The 19,881-nt window shown below is 38.9% G+C and overlaps 1 protein-coding gene across 3 annotated transcripts in view; it reads left to right on the top strand.

Annotated features, from left to right (window-relative positions):
• The window catches only part of SENP6 (SUMO specific peptidase 6), a 90,773-nt gene extending 72,214 nt beyond the window's left edge, over positions 1-18,559 (top strand). For all 3 annotated transcript variants that reach the window (XM_027790747.2, XM_055809915.1, XM_055809917.1), the window contains 6 exons: positions 5,616-6,049; positions 9,989-10,092; positions 12,232-12,320; positions 14,535-14,603; positions 14,730-14,880; positions 17,589-18,559. In XM_027790747.2, coding sequence (XP_027646548.1) covers positions 5,616-6,049; positions 9,989-10,092; positions 12,232-12,320; positions 14,535-14,603; positions 14,730-14,880; positions 17,589-17,798 — 1,057 coding nt within the window. In that variant the 3' untranslated portion in view covers positions 17,799-18,559. The remainder of the gene's footprint in view (positions 1-5,615; positions 6,050-9,988; positions 10,093-12,231; positions 12,321-14,534; positions 14,604-14,729; positions 14,881-17,588) is intronic.
• The last annotated feature ends 1,322 nt before the right edge of the window (positions 18,560-19,881 follow it).

Below are 19,881 nucleotides of genomic sequence, written 5' to 3' on the forward strand. Positions count from 1 at the left end.
TTTTCCTTTTTCTAAGCTGTTATCTTTGATGACTTCTGGATTTGCTTTTTTTTACTCATTTTACTTCTGATGACATCTCTTTGGTATAGATTGAGATAATCTTTTTAATTACAATAAATCTGTATTGGAAGAAAATGCAATTGGAAACCTCTGCTGGCCTGTATTGGAAGCTGTATTTTCTTTATATCCTTTTGTCCTGATAATTTTCTTGGATCAGGAGGCAGACTGTTGGCATTCTGATCGTTGTTAGACTTTTAATGATGCTTGCCATCCTTAATAATCAGAGCAAGTTGTCACAAACATATTTCTACATTTTACAAAAAGAATCTAAGCAGTCCTTAAGCCAAATTACTGCATTTGAAAACTAAACAACAGAAAACATAAATAAAGTAAGGACAGAGAGACAAGAGAATTGTAACTGACTTATCATAGGCATACCTAACTGATCTTTGAGAAATTCAAAGAATGGGAGTTTTTTTAAGTAAAAGCTTTTCAAAATAAATTTATCTAAATACCATGCCATTGTGAAGTGGGAGGAAGATTTCTGAATCTTTTTTTTTTTTCTGTCCAGCTGAATTCTGAGACTAGCTGTAGAGAGGCAGTTATGAGGTAACTGACCATAGATCTGTCTTTGTTATAAAGTTGTTAAGTAAATCTCTGAGAAAGCTTCTCACAAGCACTGGCTTTAGATTTTGAGATGCTATGACCTCTGTACAGCTATGGGAAGACAGCCAGTTCTCAGGTGATGAAAACGACTTCAGGTGTAGGATAATTCCCTGTCCACTACAGACTTCATCCTTACCATCTCCCTCCCCCAAAGCTTTAAGTACCAGAACTTTGAAGTGCCTGTCACTTATATAAGCTCTAAGGCAACTAAAGTTTATTTACTTCCCACCATCATATCTCATGTCATTCCCACATCCACATTGGTTATGCATAGCAGAAATGAGACTGATCATGCTGCAAATACCAGACAGTCTGACTTAGAAGTCACCTGAAAATGAAAAGAAATAGTTCTGTGGTTTTAAAAGAGTTAGTTGCTAGTAACTTAACATATAGTAGTTTTCACTATCTTGATCATCTATTGATAAGGAGCTAAAGCAGTATCTACCTAAGCAAGTAGTGCAGCTCAGTAGGAGTGAACCTGCAGAACAAAACAGCTTGTAGTGAAGGCATGATGTTTACACCTTGTGTGAGTTGGGGATTTTGCTTTGGTCTACCTTGGTCTCATGGACTCGTGCAGTAATGATTAGAGCAGAAAAAGTGTACTCTTGGTGTGAATCTTTCATCTGGAAATGATCCTATTCACACTTTGTGGAACTGCCCTTCACTGTGAACTGAAACTTTGTAAGTGGTGATAGCAGGATATGCATTTGAAAAAGTGTTGTTTTGATATGTATAGTAAGAATATTGCAGAGCAGAAAAAAAACAAGCATCCAGGGAGACGAGAAAGTGCTGGTCTATTGGGGGGCAGGAGAGTGGGTTGGTTTGTTGTTGGTTTTGACAACCTTCTTCTGCCAAAGAAAGCATACATTAGATCTTATGTATTTTTTTTTTTTTAATTCATTGTTATTAGCTGCTATTATTTTTTGGATGCACCTTGCTATTCTGTCTTCCCTCAAACATGTCGCTTGCCCAGTGCTCCAAAACTCAGTGGTCATTTTTGAGGAACAAAAAGCTGACCTTTATTTGCGGGAGATGCCAGCATACTTAGGAAAGAATCAGTGACTCAACATTGATATACTGCCATTATGATGAGCAATCGGTATCTCGCAGGACAGAGGGGAGGCTGGGGAGCTACCTGGGGAAGAACAAAAACTGGCAAGTATGAAGGCTTCTAGGCCTCTGTCCTAGTAACAGAACTGTCACTTGCTAAAGTATCTCCTCCTTCCTTATATTGCCATGACACAGAAAAGTAGCAGGTTTTACTAGGTTAGTATGTGACTGCTTTTTTCCATATGTACTTGTGCTTCAAAATAGGTCAAGAGCAGAGAACTGGAGTTGTGTTAACATGGTGTTTTCAGTCAAAAAATGTCATGGATTTGGCTGGGATGGAGTTAATTTTCCTTTCAGTAACTGGTACAATGCTGTGTTTCAGGTTTAGTATGCAAATAATGTTGATCACACTGGTGTTTTTAGTTGTGGCTAGGCAATGCTTATTCTAAGTCAAGGACTTTTCAGTTTCTCAGGCCCTGCCAGCAAGAAGGCTAGAGGGGCACAAGAAATTGGGACAGGACAGCCGACCTACTTCAAAGGGATATTCCATACCATAAAATGTCGCGCTGGGTATATAAACGGGGGCAGTTGGCCAGGGCTGGCTGATCACCGCTCAGGGACTGGCTGGGCACTGCTCAGCGGGTGGTGAGGAACTGTATTGCGCATCACTTGGGTTTTTTCCTCTCCTTCCCTCTGGATTTTATTCCTCTCCCCTTCTCCCTCCTTTTCATTACAATTACTGTTGTTATTATTATTGGGTTTTATTGTATTTTATGTTACTTCAAGTGTTAAATTCTACTTATCTCAGCCCTTGGCTTTTACCTCTTTCCCGCTTCTCCTCCCTATGCTACCAGGGGAGGGGAGAAGTAAGCCAGAAGCTGCGTGGTATTCAGTTGCTGGCTCCGGTTAAACCACTGCAAAATGTTTTGAGGTTTTGCTGGTTACCTTATTGCAAGTATCTCTCTTATTTTGATACGTAGCTAGTGTCTTTATATTGAATTGACATGTAAATCCTGTTTTACTTTCATTAACTTCACTACAGTACCACTTCAGGTGCTTCTTAGGTTTTCTGATATAGAACCACAAGTTTTTATCTTTAGAACTAAACATACTGCTGACAAAAAAGGCAATAAGTATTAGTAGTGATTTTTGTTTCTTAATGGCAAAATACTAACCTGAAGGATTTCAGATCTGGTTATCAAGTATAGTATAGGTACTGTTTGTGTAAGTTAAGCCTCAGGTAACAGTCCGTAGCTGTGTATATAATGTGTTATAAAACATATAGCCCTTGGACTTTGTCTGTTAATAGAACTGTGAAACCTTGCTTTTGGGCCAAATACAACATTTTTATGTGTTTGTGGTGCTGATTTCTATATTAGTTGGCTTCTTAATCTGCAGTGAGTTTTGGATATCTTACGACAAAGGCTATGGGCTGGGACCTAACATCTGTATGAAGTTGCAGCTTTTTCAGAAACTCCCTTGTGTGACTACTTTTGTGTTACATTAGTTTGCTGTGCTCCTGTTCCTCACTTGCAAAATGAGGATCGTCACACTTGGTGTTGACAAGAGTGGAGGTGTTTAGATGCCCTGAGTTCAGTAGAGCATGACTTCCAACTTCTTGACTAGCTGTCTAGGTTTTGGGTTTTTTTCTGTAATTGGAGCATTGCCCTGTAACTTCAAGGGATTAGTCAGAACACTAGGAGCACAGAGAATCCGCGGTGTGGAGGGAGAGCCGATTAATGCCTGTGATGTATAGAGAGCAGAGTCCATGCCATTCTGTGTGGTTCTTGGAGAACCTGGTTTTCAGAATTTTTTAGTGTGCCTTTGCCTGGACATTTGTACATGCAACCTATGTAGTGTAGTAAGGCTTTCATCACCCACCTCTCATCCATCAGTTTATTCCTTATCTTCATAGATTATGATCATAAAACTCACATACGGCCTTGAGTTGTCTAGACTCTCCCAGTGTTTGCAACTTGATGTGTTGCAGCACTGCAGCTATTTTTGAGGAATTTGCCACCTGGTTTGGTGCTGGTAATTAGTCCTTGTAAACAGAACTTCCTCTTACGTGATACAATAGCGGATCGAAGGTATGGAAGTGTTTCTTTGGTTCCAGTGAAAGATCTACATTCATTACTGTTTATAAAAGGTCTCAAGCCTTAATCTGTGGTTAAGGTTGGCTGAAAAACAGTCTCAGAGTTTCTTTAGCTTCTTTGTGTCTTGAATTAATTAGTATGGGAAGCAAGTTATTCTAGGATTCGGAAAAACTTGAGAGCTTCTCTTGCGTTATAGGAACGCTGCTAATGGTTGCTCCTGATAACGCTTCTCCTGTGCTGCCTAGAATGATGCTTTTTTTTTTTCTTTTAGGACACAGCTATTTATTCTGGCATCTGGTTTAAGAGTACGTTCTAGAAATGATTGCTTTGGAATTGCTGGACTTTGATATCTACTTCCAGAAAGACTTTCCAGACTCTCCCAAAACCACTAGTTTAGGGAATGGGGGCTCATCATCTAACAAGTTTTCAAACTGCAGTAACTGGAGGTGGGCAGGATGAATCTAGGGGAGAATTAACTTCAGAACAATGTGGCTGTTTTAACCGTAACTGCAGCAGTATTCTGTGGCAGTACAGTTCTTTTTGTTCAGGTCTTCAATGGAAATAGGTTGTTCTTTTAAAAGTTTACAAGCTATTTTCTTTTTAGATGCAGGTTAATTTGCTATTCTGTTTACATAATTGGTACATAAACCCCATATTAATAGAGCACACACAGATCCAGGGTTTGGCAATACTTAATGTATTCATTTACTAGATGTGGTGAATTATTTAAGACAAAATGCCTCCATACTTCACATGCTGCTTTCAAAGGCCACTTAACTTTAACTGCCATTTAATTTTCATGGAATTTAGGCTTCGTAATCATCTGAGTATTTTTTTAATATGTCAGTTAGACCTGCATTGTTAGCTACTGCTTTTTCTTTTCTTAAAACACATTGAAATGTGGCTTCACCTGCATAATACATAGCTAGGTTCTGTTTTGTTACGCTGTAGGGAGTCTTAAGATCTTTCAGAAAATTTCTAAATCACGTCAGTTGATAGCTACTTTCAGTGCCTCAGTCCCTGAATTTGCTGCTGCTCCATTTCTGATTGAGTGGCAAGTCAGTGAAGTCTGAAGAGACAAGGAGATAAGGAGGAAACTGGGGCAAAACTTAGTTTCTGTTGGGGCATATAACTGGTTTTGATACTGAAAGGGTTAGAATGTCAGTTCTTTGAAGGGTGAGGAGGACAACAGAGTCATGGTGATGGCTTTATAAACACTCTTTTCTCCCCTTTTTAAATTCATTGTTAACAAGATTTCTTTAAAAATACGAAGTGTCATTCATACACCATTGGAAGATCTCGTAGCCAGAAGAATATGGGCAATACAGCTATACCGTTAGATCTGACTACTTGTGTTGTTAGCACTGAACTGCTAGAAAACTTTATGCAGCCATAAAGCATGAACTTTATGATCTCTAATTCATGCAGTGATAAAGAAAATGTTAAAAAGATAAATAAGCTTTAATTCAAAGAAGGAAAAGAATGTAATAAAGTATGAGGAAATTGAAAGGAATATTTAGACAGCACCTGTTTTTCACTAACGGCATCATATTAATGAATTTGTTGGTGACTACTTGCATGGAGTGATCTTACCTTTAGAGAAGACTGTGAAGGCTTGAGTAAAACCTGCTCAGAAAAGTGAACAGCTATTACAGTATATCTTTGATACCTGTTGGGGGCAGGGTTTTGGGTTTTGCGTGTGCATGTGCGCATGTACTCAGTGTTTTGTTTGAGTTTTACCTACTCCAGGTTAAACTCTGAGCATTGATATAGTTAGTTTTTAATCTATTTTTTCCTTTGCAGTGCCCACTGGTTTTTGGCTGTCATCTGTTTTCCTGGTTTAGAAAAACCCAGGTATGAACCAAATCCCCACTATCATGAAAATGCTGCAACACAGATAAAATCTTCCTCATCAGATGGAGAGAGCAACACACCATCTCCTTTGCCAAATGAATTAGATGCACAAAACTCACCTTCCAAGTCCACAGCAAAGAAGACGTTGACCAAAAAGTATAATACAGCTTTAATTGACCCAAACACTGAAACAGAAGACAGTGAGTCTTCATGTTGTAGAAGAAGTCCTTGCAGGGGAAAAAGTGCTTTCAAAAAACTAAATCAAATAGACAGTGATGTGGAAGAACCTAACACTGTGGAATCAGCATGCCCTAAACTGGACCACAGGACTCCGGATGAAAATGGTATACAGGGTGAATTCACAACTGCTAGCCAATCTATGGGTATGTAATTGTAAAAATATGCACGTTTTAATGAAAAATTCTGAGATTTCACATCTGTCAGTACTCCTGCAGCGTATAAACTTCATACTTTGAAAGTTCGTTATGTGGCTGAATTTTGAGTGCTTACAGTATAAGTAATGTATAGCCATTGCTTATAAAATGTTTTTGTGGCTATTGAGACAACTTTCATGGCAAAGGGCAGGAGATAAAGCACTGTTTTCCTAAACCAGATTAATTTTTCAGTTATGTGACCTTTTTTCGCACAAAATCATTTTGTAGATACTGCTTTGCGTCACTTAAGACTGTGATCATTAAGGAAAGACTAATAGTTGACTATGGATCCTCATAATGTATGTGTGTGGGAGAACTAAATTAAAAATTGCGTGAGCAACTTTAATGTCAGCATCTTCTAGCATTTGAGGTTTTGCTTCCACACCATTAAGTTCTTTAATGTCCTGATAGGAAGTATGTAAAAAGAATAAGGTGAAAATAATCTTAAAAAAAATTTTAAGAATCTCACATTTAGAGAGGCTTTCTCCATTCATTGCCGCTGTTGAGGCTGATTTCAGTGATCTGGAACAGAGTTTGTACCAAAGTGAACAAAGGAACTGACATACTTTTAAAGGCAGATGAAGGAATTAGGAAAAGATTGTTTTCTCTGCCCGCTGCAAGATTTGGAACCCTTTGAGGCATGAAGTATGAAACATCTAGTCACGCAATAACTGTACTTTAGTAACCGATACTATTCCTACTGGCTTAATTTATACAGTAAGTAATTGCATAGGTTACAGTACAAAATCTGAAAAGATTATCAGTCATGCAGTATAATCTGTATACTGCAGGCCATTACAATTTCAGTATCATTGTGTGTATAAGCACTGTCCTACTTTCTATTGTAAATTTATTCATTTGTGATAACGTTGTCACTTCTAGAAGGTCTTGTTGGCGGAGCTTGGGCGTATGTGTAGATCTGCTGTTGTTTGAATTGATTTTTTCATTTTATGTGTGATTGTTACTGTTTTTATGATGTTGCTGCTGTAAGATATGGTGTCATGTCTTGGATGCTGCTACTGTTACGTGTCTGTAATTAGTTGGAACACCTTTTATGATGTCTGTTTTTGCAGGGATTACATTTCTTTTTTTACAGCTGCATTGTATTGGTGGCTGATGGTCATTCTGTTGCTGACTAAAACACTCAGACTTTTGCTCAGCTGTTGCAGATGATGCACCCTTTCATTAACACCGACATTCTTACAGGTCACAGTCCTGGTTTAAGGATGAGATTCAACTTGAGATTGACACAAAGCATACAGTTAGGCAGCTAAATTTAGATGTGCTGTGTATCTAAACTTCCATTTCAACCAGATGGAAGATGGGGATGTAGGCCTTGGGTTTTCTGCCCAGCCTTCAGCTGTTGCTCCAGAAGGGTGTGAGTCTTGACTTTGCCAAATCCATACATATCTCCTGGATATCCTAGGATATCAGAAGACAGCAGTTGCCTCTGATGGTGTAGTCAATGAAACCAAGAGACCGTGTCCTCTCATCCATACTCAGCAGACATAGAGTAGTTCTTCAGTTGAGTATCTCTGTGCTCTGAGTATGGGCTCTGCTGGTGAGCCCTTAGATGCCTACTGTGCATGGGAACCTAAAGTTAGATGTCTTGATCCCAGACTAAATTCTGGTGTTGGACTTGTAAATCAGTAGGAGTTGATATCTAAATAACGTTGAGAAAATCACAGATTTATTTTTTTATTATTACTTACCTAATCGTCTTTTTATTGCTCAGTTCTTGTATGAGATATGATTCTTCTCAATACCAATTTTTATTTTTTAGGAATCTCAGCAATGAGTCACATTAATACATGGCCTACTTCTTGTGCTAAGGTCTTTTCAAAGATACTGAGTAAGACTAATTCCCAAGTTTTTGTCCCTATGGAACTCCACTAGTGACTTCTTTCCAAAGTGTTCCAAAGTTACTTCAACTTCTCTGTTAAAGTGTTCTCAAATTCAGGTCTTATCCATTTTTTCCACTAGCTAGTCCATTGCCCTATTTACTGTTCTTACAGAAATTCTGGTTTTCTTTAGTATGTCCTCCACTGACACCATAACCAGCACTTTTATTTCTGTCATTGTTTATATATATTATATAGTCCTTTTCTAGGAGAATTTTTCTTATGAAGATTTCAGGTTTTGCTGGCATGAGTTATCAATTTTTGACTTATTTCACAGAATGGTCAGAGTTGGAAGGGACCTCTGGAGATCTTCTAGTCCCACCCCCTGCTAGAGCAGGTTTGCCTAGAGCAGGATGCACAAAATTGCTTCCATGCAGGTTTTGAATGTTTTGAAGGAGACCCCATACCCTCTCTGGGCAGCCTGTTCCAGTGCTCTGTCACCCTCAAAGTAAAGAACTTTTTCCTCATGTTCAGATGGAACTTCTTGTGTTGCAGTTTGTGCCCGTTGCCCCTTGTCCTGTCACTGGGCACCACTGAAAGGAGCCTGGCCCCGTCCTCTTGACACCTGCCTTTAAGATATTAGTGGACATTGATCAGATCCCCTCTCAGTTTTCTCCTCTCCAGGCTACACAGGCCCAGCTCTCTCAGCCTTTCCTCAGAAGGGAGATGCTCCAGTCCCCTCATCACCTTGGTATCCCACCACTGGGCCCTGTGCAGCAGTTCCCTGTCTCCCTTGAACTGGGGAGCCCAGAACTGGACACAGGGCTGCAGGTGTGGCTTCACCAGGGCAGAGTGAGGGGGACGATAACTTCCCTCGACCTGCTGGCCACCCAGGGTCCTTCTTGGCCACTGGGACACACAGCTGGCCCATGGGCAGCTTGCTGTCCCCCAGAACCCCCAGGCCCTTCTCCGCAGAGCTGCCTTCCAGCAGGTCACCCCTGGCCTGTGCTGGTGCATGGGGTTGTCCCTCCCCAGGTGCAGGACCTTACACTTGCCTTTGTTGAGCTTCATTAGGTTCCTCTCCTCCCAGCTCTCCAGCCTGCCCAGGTGTCACTGAATGGCAGCGCAGCCTCCTGGTGTGTCAGCCACTCCTCCCAGCTCGGTACCATCAGCAAACGTGCTGAGGGTGTGCTCTGTCCCTTCAGCCAGGCCACTGATGAATAAGTTGAGCAATTTCCACAGAGTTTATTATTTTTTCCCTCAAAATCTGTTCTGAAGTCTTGCATGGCAGTCTAGTAAGACTAGCGAGACCATAGCTGTCTGCATCTGCTTCTTTCACAGGTATGGCTATAACATTCATTATTCTTTATTTCTTCTGCTGCTGTTTCCCAAGCAACTAAGTATGTAGAGGGAGTAGGGAGTAAATTTATAGATACTCTTTTTATGTAGCAAATTGTTAAGTTTCACAAACATTTCTAAGCTGCTGCTCCCAGAACAGCTGATCCTGCATTCAACCCTCCCCAGCAGCGTGTTCGCAAGCTGCGTTTTCCCTTTTCCCAGCACAAGTCTTCGTATTAACGGCACAGCGAATCTGATCAAGCAAGTGATTCAGGTTAAAAAATATTAAGCTTGTGACTGTCTTTCTCTGTCTGGTCCAATCTGTGTGGAAGCATTCAGTGTTACGGAAGGAAGCAGCTAGGGATGGGAATAAGGAGTTATAGTAAGGGACCAGATGAGACTGACCCTTCTGGTAGCAGTACCGATTAATACTGTTGTAGAGACTTATCGAACTACAGGGTAGTTTCATGGTGGGTTTTAGTCTAGGTCTCTAGAATTTTTTTTTGGTATTTCTCAAGTAAGAACATTTTCTGCTGTGTTACTTGGAAAAGAAATTTCACTTTCGTTCATATGAGTAAAATATGTCAGCTGTATCAGTTATTGTGAGCAATCCTGAGGGAATTTGAGATATTTATTTAAATTCAGTTTGCTCTTCAGTGATGACATAGTATTTGATGATTAAATATACTGCTGTCTGTGATTGATACAGATGGATTGCACAAAATCAGGCTAAACTATAGTGAAGACTCAGCTGATGGCAGTAAACTAAATGAAGATGAGCTTATAGATTTTTCTGAAGACCAAGATAACCAGGTAAAGAATTTAGCAATTTTATTTGGGAAATGTGAACTGTTGTGTTGCATTTTGAATGGGCAGCTTAAAAGCTGTATACATATTGTAAATGTGCATTTTTTAAAGCTGCTTTTCTTTACAAGTGTCAAATCCAAAGCACTGGCTACCTACAAAAACTTGCAAATTAGCTGACAGGAGGGCGTTGTGCATTTGTTCATTAAACTGTTTAATAGGACACTGCTGTACTGATCCTGCATTTAGTTTTGAGTCTTTTGCATAGTGGCAATATTATGCAATTATTTTAGTGGAAACTCTGGAAGTTAATACATTTCTGTTTTATCTGTCAGACCCAAGAACAAGTTTGTCAGCTTTCAGCTGCATTTTCTGGACATAAAGAGATGCATTTGTAACTAGCTGCTACGCTGCTGTTTGATTTCATTGGTGCTTCTCCTGATCAAATTTAAACAGCAGGGATTTATAATCAAGTAGTGTTCTCGTTAAAGTTGCAAGATGCTTAGATTTTAGAGCTGTGGAAAGACTGATCATTAAAATGTCCCTTACTGACTCACTGCCAGGTATGAGGGCACGATTCCATAGGCCTGTTGCTTCCGCAGTGTATATTCAGTGTGAGCAAACTAGGAGTTACATGTTTATTATTCTTCCTAATTGGCCTTCCTGTTCGTGTTCCAGGTGTATGACTCCAAGTTGTCCGAAATAAAAGAGTCGGAGACTATCAGATATACAGTCTAGGAATTACCTATTTTTCACCTCTGAGTCTAGAACAAAAATTATTTCCCAATGTCTCCAGCTATTTGCAGTGGCTTCCAAATAGTATGTTTATGTATGCATACATATAAAAGCCTCAGTTTATGTTGAAACCTAAATGCTTTTCATGTAGACTCAACCCACCTCTCCTGTCATGCCACTTGCCCAAATGTTCTGTGATTCTCGCCTGACAGAAGCGCCTTTTTTGTCTGTTTTGTAGCAATTAAGAGTTGCCTGGAGATGGGAGGCTGAGGAGTAGAATGTTTCCAATCAAGTACGGGGCATGAAGGCAGGGAAGAAAGCAAGCACATGGCCAGCTGTGTTCCTTGAGAGGAGGAAAAGATACCAAATTTCATGGTTGCAGTGTAGCTTAGAACTTAACTGAGGCTGAAGCTGTTACTGATATCATGTAGAATGCACAAAGCAAGTACAGAAATGGTAGAACATGACAAGCTGAGCGCACTTTCTCATCTGCCAAAAATGGAGCTGAGGCTGCAACAGAAACAAGTGTATTAGGAACTAGGCAGTAGTTTCTGATATGATAACATCTTCATGGCATAGTACAAGGATTTCAGTCATAGGATCCTATGTGTTAGTGATGTGTACATAATTCTCACCAAAAATTTCACAAACCATGCTGATACAGGGGATCCTATTTTTGGAAAGCATCTCTTTCCCTATTACGTAATGCTCTGTGGTAATAATGGTGAACTCAGTAGAAGGGTAAGAAACTAAATCATTGGGATACTTTTAGATACAAGAACTTAGTGGTTTTGTTCATAAAACTTCCATACTCTTCATAGCAATCAATACTGAAACCAAAAGGTCAAAGAATATTCCGAGGTTTGTGGCATGGCTGTTCTTGCACCCTGGTCTATATAATAATGGCAGTTTTAATTTCCCTTGCCCTAAGAACCAAGTTGTTTCATTCTGGAGCTGAGATCAGATTTTGCTTCTGAGTTCATTGCAGTTCTTGTCTCATTTCATCTAGAAGATACGATACTTGAAACCACCAAGTAAATTTCCAGTAATCATTAGCAAGGGGGAAAGTGTTGCTAATTTGGATTATAAGCAAATAATGGAGTTGCACTTCTTTTAAGCCAGGGATGCTTTAAAAAGATCAGTTGCAGTTTTTTTCTAGTTTCAGCAGTCATTAAATGAATAGCACCATTCACTCCATGTCATTCCAGCATGGATTTGAGAAACTGTGTGACTAAAAGTTGGTAATGCAAACTTTACAAACAGGAATGGTTTCAGATTAAAGGTACCATTTCTTTTATTAAACTTATGTTATTGGTCTTCAATAAAAAGTGTAAGTATAGCAATAATTTCTTTTGCATCCGTTTGAAAAACAATATTAGCTTTACTACACCTGTAAACGTGTTGCTTCTATAGGAAGACAGTAGCGATGATGGTGGCCTTGTAGATGATAACTGTAGTTCAGAAATGGGACAATGGCACCTGAAGCCTACTATCTGCAAACAGTAAGTATTAAAACAGTTAAAATGGGTATTTCATAAAAGTTTATGGAACTTCAAAAGCAGTATTTGTGGGAAATGGTCATACATCAGTTTCAAACACCTTAATCAGGATGTTATTAGTGTTTGAGAGAGGATTTTATACTTTGTAGTATCATCTTCAGTGAGCAGAAAATTAATGAATGAAACTGCTAGAGAAGAAATAACATAGTTTGGGATTAGATTCCTACAAAAAGAAGCCGCAGAAGTATCAAATGTGTTCAAATGTATCCTTCTATATTAAAAAGCAGTTAAATGCCTTTAAAATAATTAAATTAATATTAAAGAAAACCTTTGTCACCACTCAGATTAGTACAGAAAAATGGGAATAACGTTTAACTGCCCCCATTCTTTATCTAAATGTGTTCTAGCTGTTTCTTTTTATTGTCTCTGTTTTTAGGATTACTCTTCTCTCTTTCTCTCTCTCTCTCTCTCTGTTCTTAGGATTATTTTTTCTCTAATAAGAGTGTTCCACAGTGCTAAATTCAGTTACATTTTATTGACTTTTTAAGCTGTTTTGGATTTGAAAACCCTTAAAATTTATTCTTTGATGTTTGGAACCCAGAAATTCTTAATAATCATTGATTGCAGTTGCTTGCATTTTGGTGTGACAGAAACACATTATTGCAAATCCAGAAACATTGCTACTAGTATTGCTGTCTTGACAGTTTCCTTTGTATTTTTTCACAATGTATTTATCCATTTTTTTATTTCCTTCTTCATCAGTGTAATGGTAGCTAGAAAGGTAAAGACTTTCACAATATGTTCTTATGGTGCAGAATAAAATTATACATGATAATGGAATGTTTATGACATCTTAATACATTTTCATGAAAGGGTAAAAATCCATCTGTGTTGTGAGTTCTAAGAATATTTATGAGCTTCTGAAGATAGCTTGGCTATATTTGTCCTATTCTGATGATGGATTATCTGTATGTAATACTTCCCACAATATTATAGTCCAAACATGAAATTTAGTAAGATGTTTGACACTGAAGTATCAGACGTCATTAAGGGTGCTTAAATGCTTTACGATTAGAATATTTTTAAATTACTTCTGTACGGAAAAGAAAATTAACCTTGAAAAGGCTTTTACTACTTCCCCTTCCCTGCCCACCACCCCCCTCCAGGTGATGATTTGTGCACTTTTGAAGAGTGTTGCCTATCTAATAACTGTTTTTTATCAGAAATTAAACCAAGTACAAGTAAAAGCAAACATTATTCAAGTAATTATATGCTTATACCTAAAAATTTGCATAATTTATAAATGCAAACACACCTACACATAAATGCATGCAGGTATTTGCCTGAATTTACTACTTTCTAGAAATGATACCTTGTTTAAGTGCATGTGTATTATTGTTAGAAAAGAGAAAACAGAGCTTTGTGAAAAGTAATCTACATCCTGTTCATCCCTTAAAATATGTCTTGCATCTAGCCCTGAGATTCTGAACTCTGGTATCAGCTTTGATGTATAAATCCAGCTGTTGCATATAGGGCAGCTGGTGTGACTGTTAACATTTTTAGCTACTGCAAAGGTAGCATCCTCTGCATTAAGTGATGGGATGTAAGCACCTGTAGTATGCAAGAGAGGGTTCAAGCAGACTTGGTTCTCTAGAGAATGTTTGTTTATAGGTACATTATTTTTCTAAAGTCTTTCAAGTTGAGTGCCTGTGTGTTCTGTGCATAACTGTCAGCTACATTTCAGATTCATTGGCTGGGATCACTTGTTGAACATGCATGCCTGGTGTCATCTTAGGTGCTGTGGACTGTACTGTCTGTCCTCCAGCTGCTACTCCAGAAGGATGTTTATGGGTTCTGTGCCTTACTTTCTAAGTTTCTTGCCAGTGTCCCAGATACCTTGTACATCAAAAAAGGGCATTAGACACCTGAGGGGGTGTTAAGCAATTAGCTTTTACCTGTAACAAATCCTTGCAGTTTGACAGTGCTGTATTTTCTTAGTACATTCGTAAGTGTATTTAATATATGGTTAAATCTAAAGATAACTTTGCATTTAGCTATCCGAGTTAGGGGATTATAGCAGCCCTGGCAAAACCTCATAGTATTGATCTAGTTTTGTTCAAGGTCGCCCCACAAACTATTTCATAGCTAGTTCTGTAACATTGTGTTTTCCGAACTACTGTAAAATACCGTGTACTTAAAAATTCCCTTCTGTCTTAGGCCCTGCATTTTGCTTATGGACTCACTCAGAGGCCCTTCCCGGTCAAATGTTGTGAAAACACTAAGAGAGTAAGTTTCGTATTTGTGGGTGGTTGTTTTTTCACTAGGGTTTTTTTTGGGGTGGGTGGTGGTGTGGTGTTGTTGCAAAATTCTTCAAGAAAAAGAAGTTTTAATTTGCATGGTCTTTTATCATAGATATTTAGAGGTGGAATGGGAAGTCAGGAAAGGCAACAAAAGAAGCTTTTCCAAAGATGTCATGAAAGGTTCCAACCCAAAAGTGCCACAACAGAACAACTTCAGCGACTGTGGAGTGTACATACTGCAGTATGTGGAGAGCTTTTTTGAGGTATGTATACCTGTTTGTGTAACATTTTTTGTCTCCTGCAGCAATCAAATCTGAGCTATTAAAAGTACTGCAGTTATAAAAGGCTCCTAGTGTAGCTTTTATACCTATTTGTTAGTTATGCATTATAAACTAATTTATACATTAACATACATAATAATGAATACTTTTTCAAAAATAAACTATCATTTTTAGTTGTATGTACGTATCAGAAATCAGAAGCCATGGAATTTTCTGAGAGAATACATTTAGAGTCTTCCTTTGTGTTCATATAGTGAGTATCCTTTAATATTAGCAAGGAAGTACCGGAGTTCAAATTTGAGTTAAAAATCTAAAGATGCAGCACAAAAAGCTTGTTTTTTTCTCCCTAAGAACTGTGACTATGAATAAATCAGTTAATATGATGCAGCTGTTTTTTCAACTTGCAAGAGAGCATGTTAAGTGGAATCATTACAGCTAAATGCCAGATCTTGATTCCATTGAAGAAATTGGTTAAAGTCCTACTTACTTAAACTGTCTTGGTCTTCAAGTTAAGCTCCTTTGAGAAGTAGTGGAGGCATTAGCACCTTCAGGTCTAGGTTGGGAGGAGAAATGATGGTCAAGTGAGATGTTGTCTGCATGGGACAGTAACTCGGTTTACAGTCCACAGTACTTTAAAGCACTGTTCCTAAACTGTCTGTAACCAAGCCTTTCCTGGGAAGGCTGGTGGTTTCTTCTCCATTCCACTACCCTCCCCTCATTCATACTTTCTGTAAGAGCAGCAGGGCTTTAGCAGAGTGCATTCACACAAATCGAAGCCTAAAAGCTTTTGGTTTACTGCTGAGTCCTTGAGAGCTTAGAACCATCCTAGAGTGCTTCCTGTTTTGTACACGGGGGATGTAAGAAGCAAGCAAGTTTTTGTGCTCTTAGCCCCTTCTTTCTTGCGAATTGACTGCTGAATTATGTCAGGCTGAATCCCTTGTCCCGCCTGGTCTTGCAAGGGTACAGCAGCTTTGTCTGCCAGGGAATAGGGATATGGCACTTAAGTGTGTCAGATGGCAAATCACAAGGTATTGTCAGAAGTCACAGTAGTGGGAGAGGAAAACCTGTACCGGCTGCATGGTACTTGACTGCCTTACAGTTACTGAACTGATAATTTCAGCTGATCATATATTTGAAAAATTCCACGAAGTCTCATTGTTTTCAGCAGCTGTACAAACTGAATGGGGAGGGTGCCTAATTTGACATTTGTGGACTATTCAGGCACAACCTTTTCTTTGTGGATTTAATTCAAGTATCATCTTGTTAATAATAAGGGTTGAAATCATGGCGAGTGTTTGTTTGTTTTTTTTAAATCAAAGACTTTGTTTGACAGGGTAGGCAGTGTAATAAGGAGCATACCTGCCGGCTGGCACAGCAGGTACTCTCGTTCAGTCAGCACCGTGCCTGTTCGCAAAGGGATGGCTCTGAGCTGCCGCATGGTGGCCCCCAGTTCCCTCCGGCGGTGCTGGGGACTGGGTTAACTGGGGAGGGGGGGGGGGGCGGGGCGGGGGGTGAGTTACCAGGCTGCTGCTGCCGTGGGGATGCGCGGGGGGCGCCCCCCGCGCATCCCCACAGCGGCCCCCCAAAAGCCCTAGTTAAGGATGTGCTCAGATTAATTTGAAATATCTTTCTGGTTTTGGTACTAACACTAATTAGGTTTTGTTAATGTTCTTATGCCTCTGTCTAGCCTATTTCATAATTGAAACAGTGGGAAAACTTGTTCAGTTTTTGCCCGTGGTTTTCTGCATCTTTAGTGTCATTCTTCTGAAGTCTGCTTACTTCTGGCGTTAAGTAGCTTCATTGGCAAAATCAGTTAAACGGAGGGGGTCGTTATTGCTGCATTATCTACTTGATGTTCTGTTTGGAGTAATGTGGCTAGTGCAACATTAGGCATTGACATCTGCAGAATGCCACTGGGGTTTTTTCCCAAGTAGCCTTGCTAGTGTTAGCTCAATGGATGAATGCAATTCACTCTTAAATAACCCTGTTAATGATGTAAACTGGAATACACAAAGGGAGGAATTTCTTTGAGAGAAAACACTATTCTACAAACTGTTGTTTGGTTAGGGTGAAATTGTTGTAGTGTCACAGAAGTGACATAGATGATGTCTGATAATAATAATTCTTTCAATTCTTTGGATGATTTACCTGTAGCAAGAAATCAGAATGTAAGTATAAAAAGTGCTCGTGGCAGCCAGGGGCTTTTCACAGGCCCTGTTTTCTAGGGTGAAATGTAAAACTGACTTTCCTAGTTGGCTGTGGTCCTAAAGATATTTATAAGAACAGGAGTATTCAGCAAGAAATTCCTGAACAGCTCTAGATTTTGATGCTAGTCACCCTTAAAAAAAAAAAGAAGTACTATGCCATTACAATAATAATTTTGTTTAAAAAATAGAACAATTTTAAGCATTTATTCAGTCAAATGCTTTATCTTGAAAGATGTAGAAAAATGAGTAATTTGGATGCTTTTATAACCAGAACCGTGGTCTTGATGAATGTTACTCTGTAACATACTGAAGCTTGATATATTTTATCTTAATTGAACATGTACAAAACAGACAAATTGTAGGAATCTTGTTCTATGCTGATGGAATGAGGTGAGGAAGAATGTACTTTTCCTCTCTACAGTTCTCTCCAGTCCTTTCGGGGATAACTGCTTACTGTAATATCCAAATGACCTTTCTTTTCAGAATCCCATTGTGAGTTTTGAGCTACCAATGAACTTAACAGACTGGTTTCCACGCCCAAGAATGAAAACCAAAAGAGAAGAAATACGAAAAATAATCCTGAAGCTACAGGAACAGCAGAACAAGGAAAAGAAGGGACAAAAGGACCCAGGTTCAATGGAAAGATCTTTGCAGGAAAAAACAGAACAGCTTATCAACAGCAGCTCAGACTGAATGTTGTATCTGTTGCATGTTAGCCCCACAATCAAAACTGAAATATACATTTTTGTCTGCCCAGACTAAAGATTTGGCATATTCTCTGCTCAGAGTTACTTGGGAATGTTTAATGCCTGTATAAATGTGTGTCATAAAATGATATAATTCCCACAAAGATGTGTATTAAGTAAGCAAGTCTGTACATATGTTAATGAGGCCAACTTTTTCAGCATTTGTAATTACTTTTTTTCCACTTGTTAGGGAGCTTTTGTTATGTATTTCTGTTAATAGAACTTAAATAGCAACTTCTAAACATAAAGCAAATAAAGAAAATATTTATAGGATAAAATGGTTAACTTTTTCTTTTTCAGTAAAGTTGTAATGTTACAGGCTTAAGTAACACATAGGGGAATGATTTGATAGTGAGATAATTAATTCATATTTTGACCCTATTTAGTTGCCCTTTACAAGATTATTCTGCTTGCGCTACAAACAGTAATTATGGGTAAGTGTCTCAATGTACCATGGCCTCAGAGAGGGTGATTCCCATCCTCCCAGTATCTAAGTGTAGGCAGTGTAATAGTTAATAGGACTGCTTCAGATTTGGGGTTTTAAAAGATACGCATTGCAATTAAAATTCCACCCTTGCTTTAGTGGGACGGGCTAGGGAAAGGGAGAATGCTCTTTGACCAGAGATGACTATTCAAACAGTATTATAAAAGTGGTTTCATTGAAGTGATCTTGAGTGATACTATTAAATCATATTTTGTGGATCCCAATTGTTGTACAGGTGTATTTTGAGACTTTCTTCATTATAAAATTGTATTTTGGTAAGTGTACTTGGAATAGCAGATTGCCCACATTACATTTTCTATGTTACAATTCTGAATGTTACATTCATATGTGCTTTATCTAAGTAATGAACATTTAAAAAGAAAAAAGTGTATGATTACTATTTTTTGTAATATCCACGCAAAAAACCAAAATACCAGTGTTCATTGCTTGCTTGTTTGTTCTTGGCTTTAGGTAGCATCAGACTAATGTTGGGATTTGTTTGGATATTTCCAGTGTATTTTGATTTTACAATAATCTTAAAATGCCATTGTTGCTTAAACTGCAAACATGGCCTCTTATCCTGGTTATAGAAAGGCTTTGGTATTTCAAATGAGGAAAGTAAGAGATGGTTCCTGAAAGGATATTTATATATCCAATGTTCTGCTAATACAGATATCTTTCAAGGGAACCAGAAACTGTGTCTTCCCAGGAAGGAATCTGTTGGCGGAAGAGAGGGACCTTCTGTCCCTCCTTGCAGATAGTATTTTTCTCTCATCATTTTTCTACTGGGAATGTTATTTGTCGTTCCCTTCTCCCAAAGAGAAGCAGCAGAAAATTCATTAGCTGGACTCTGTGTCCCCTGGGATAAACCTTTATACACAAGATCAAGTCTGACCCAGTACTTCAGGGTCTCCATGAGTTTTCATTCTCACTAAACCCTGAAAACACAGCTGCTGACAACATTACCGCCAGGGCATTTCTGCACAGGTGGCTCTCTCTGGATCCCTCTGTTTAAAAAGGGAGGTACACTCACAAAGGCGATACAACCATGGGCTGCTAACCTTTTGCACAAATAACCTGTGAGATTTTGGGGGAGTTGTTCATTCCCTCATCTCTTTCTTCTCACATGGACCCTGGGCCCCATGGAGAATATGTAAGCACCACATATATATGTTATGTCGGAGATGACTTCTACACAGGTTTCTTGTTGGAAGTATATGGGGGCAATCTTCTGGACTACAAATTAAATACACAATGTGCACACCTCCGAGTTGTTTCCTTCATCAGATTTATCCAGTGTTCTTGCCATTGTTGGGGAAAATCTAAAACAGTTTCAGATTGTTTCCCTGCACGGTCTTGTATATCTGGCTTTAGTGCAGCTGACATACTGGAAGAGTAGTTTATACAAATGCAAGTAAATCAGTGATTTAGATCTTGTAGGGAAGGAAGGAAAATAATTTCTTGGAAATACAGAGGAGAGACAATTGCAAATAGAATGTATTCCTTCCCAGTCTTGCCTTTCCCAATGGTATGTTCTAATCATACG

The sequence above is a fragment of the Falco peregrinus genome, chromosome 7 (genome assembly GCF_023634155.1).
Source record: "Falco peregrinus isolate bFalPer1 chromosome 7, bFalPer1.pri, whole genome shotgun sequence".
Taxonomy (NCBI): Eukaryota; Metazoa; Chordata; class Aves; order Falconiformes; family Falconidae; genus Falco; species Falco peregrinus.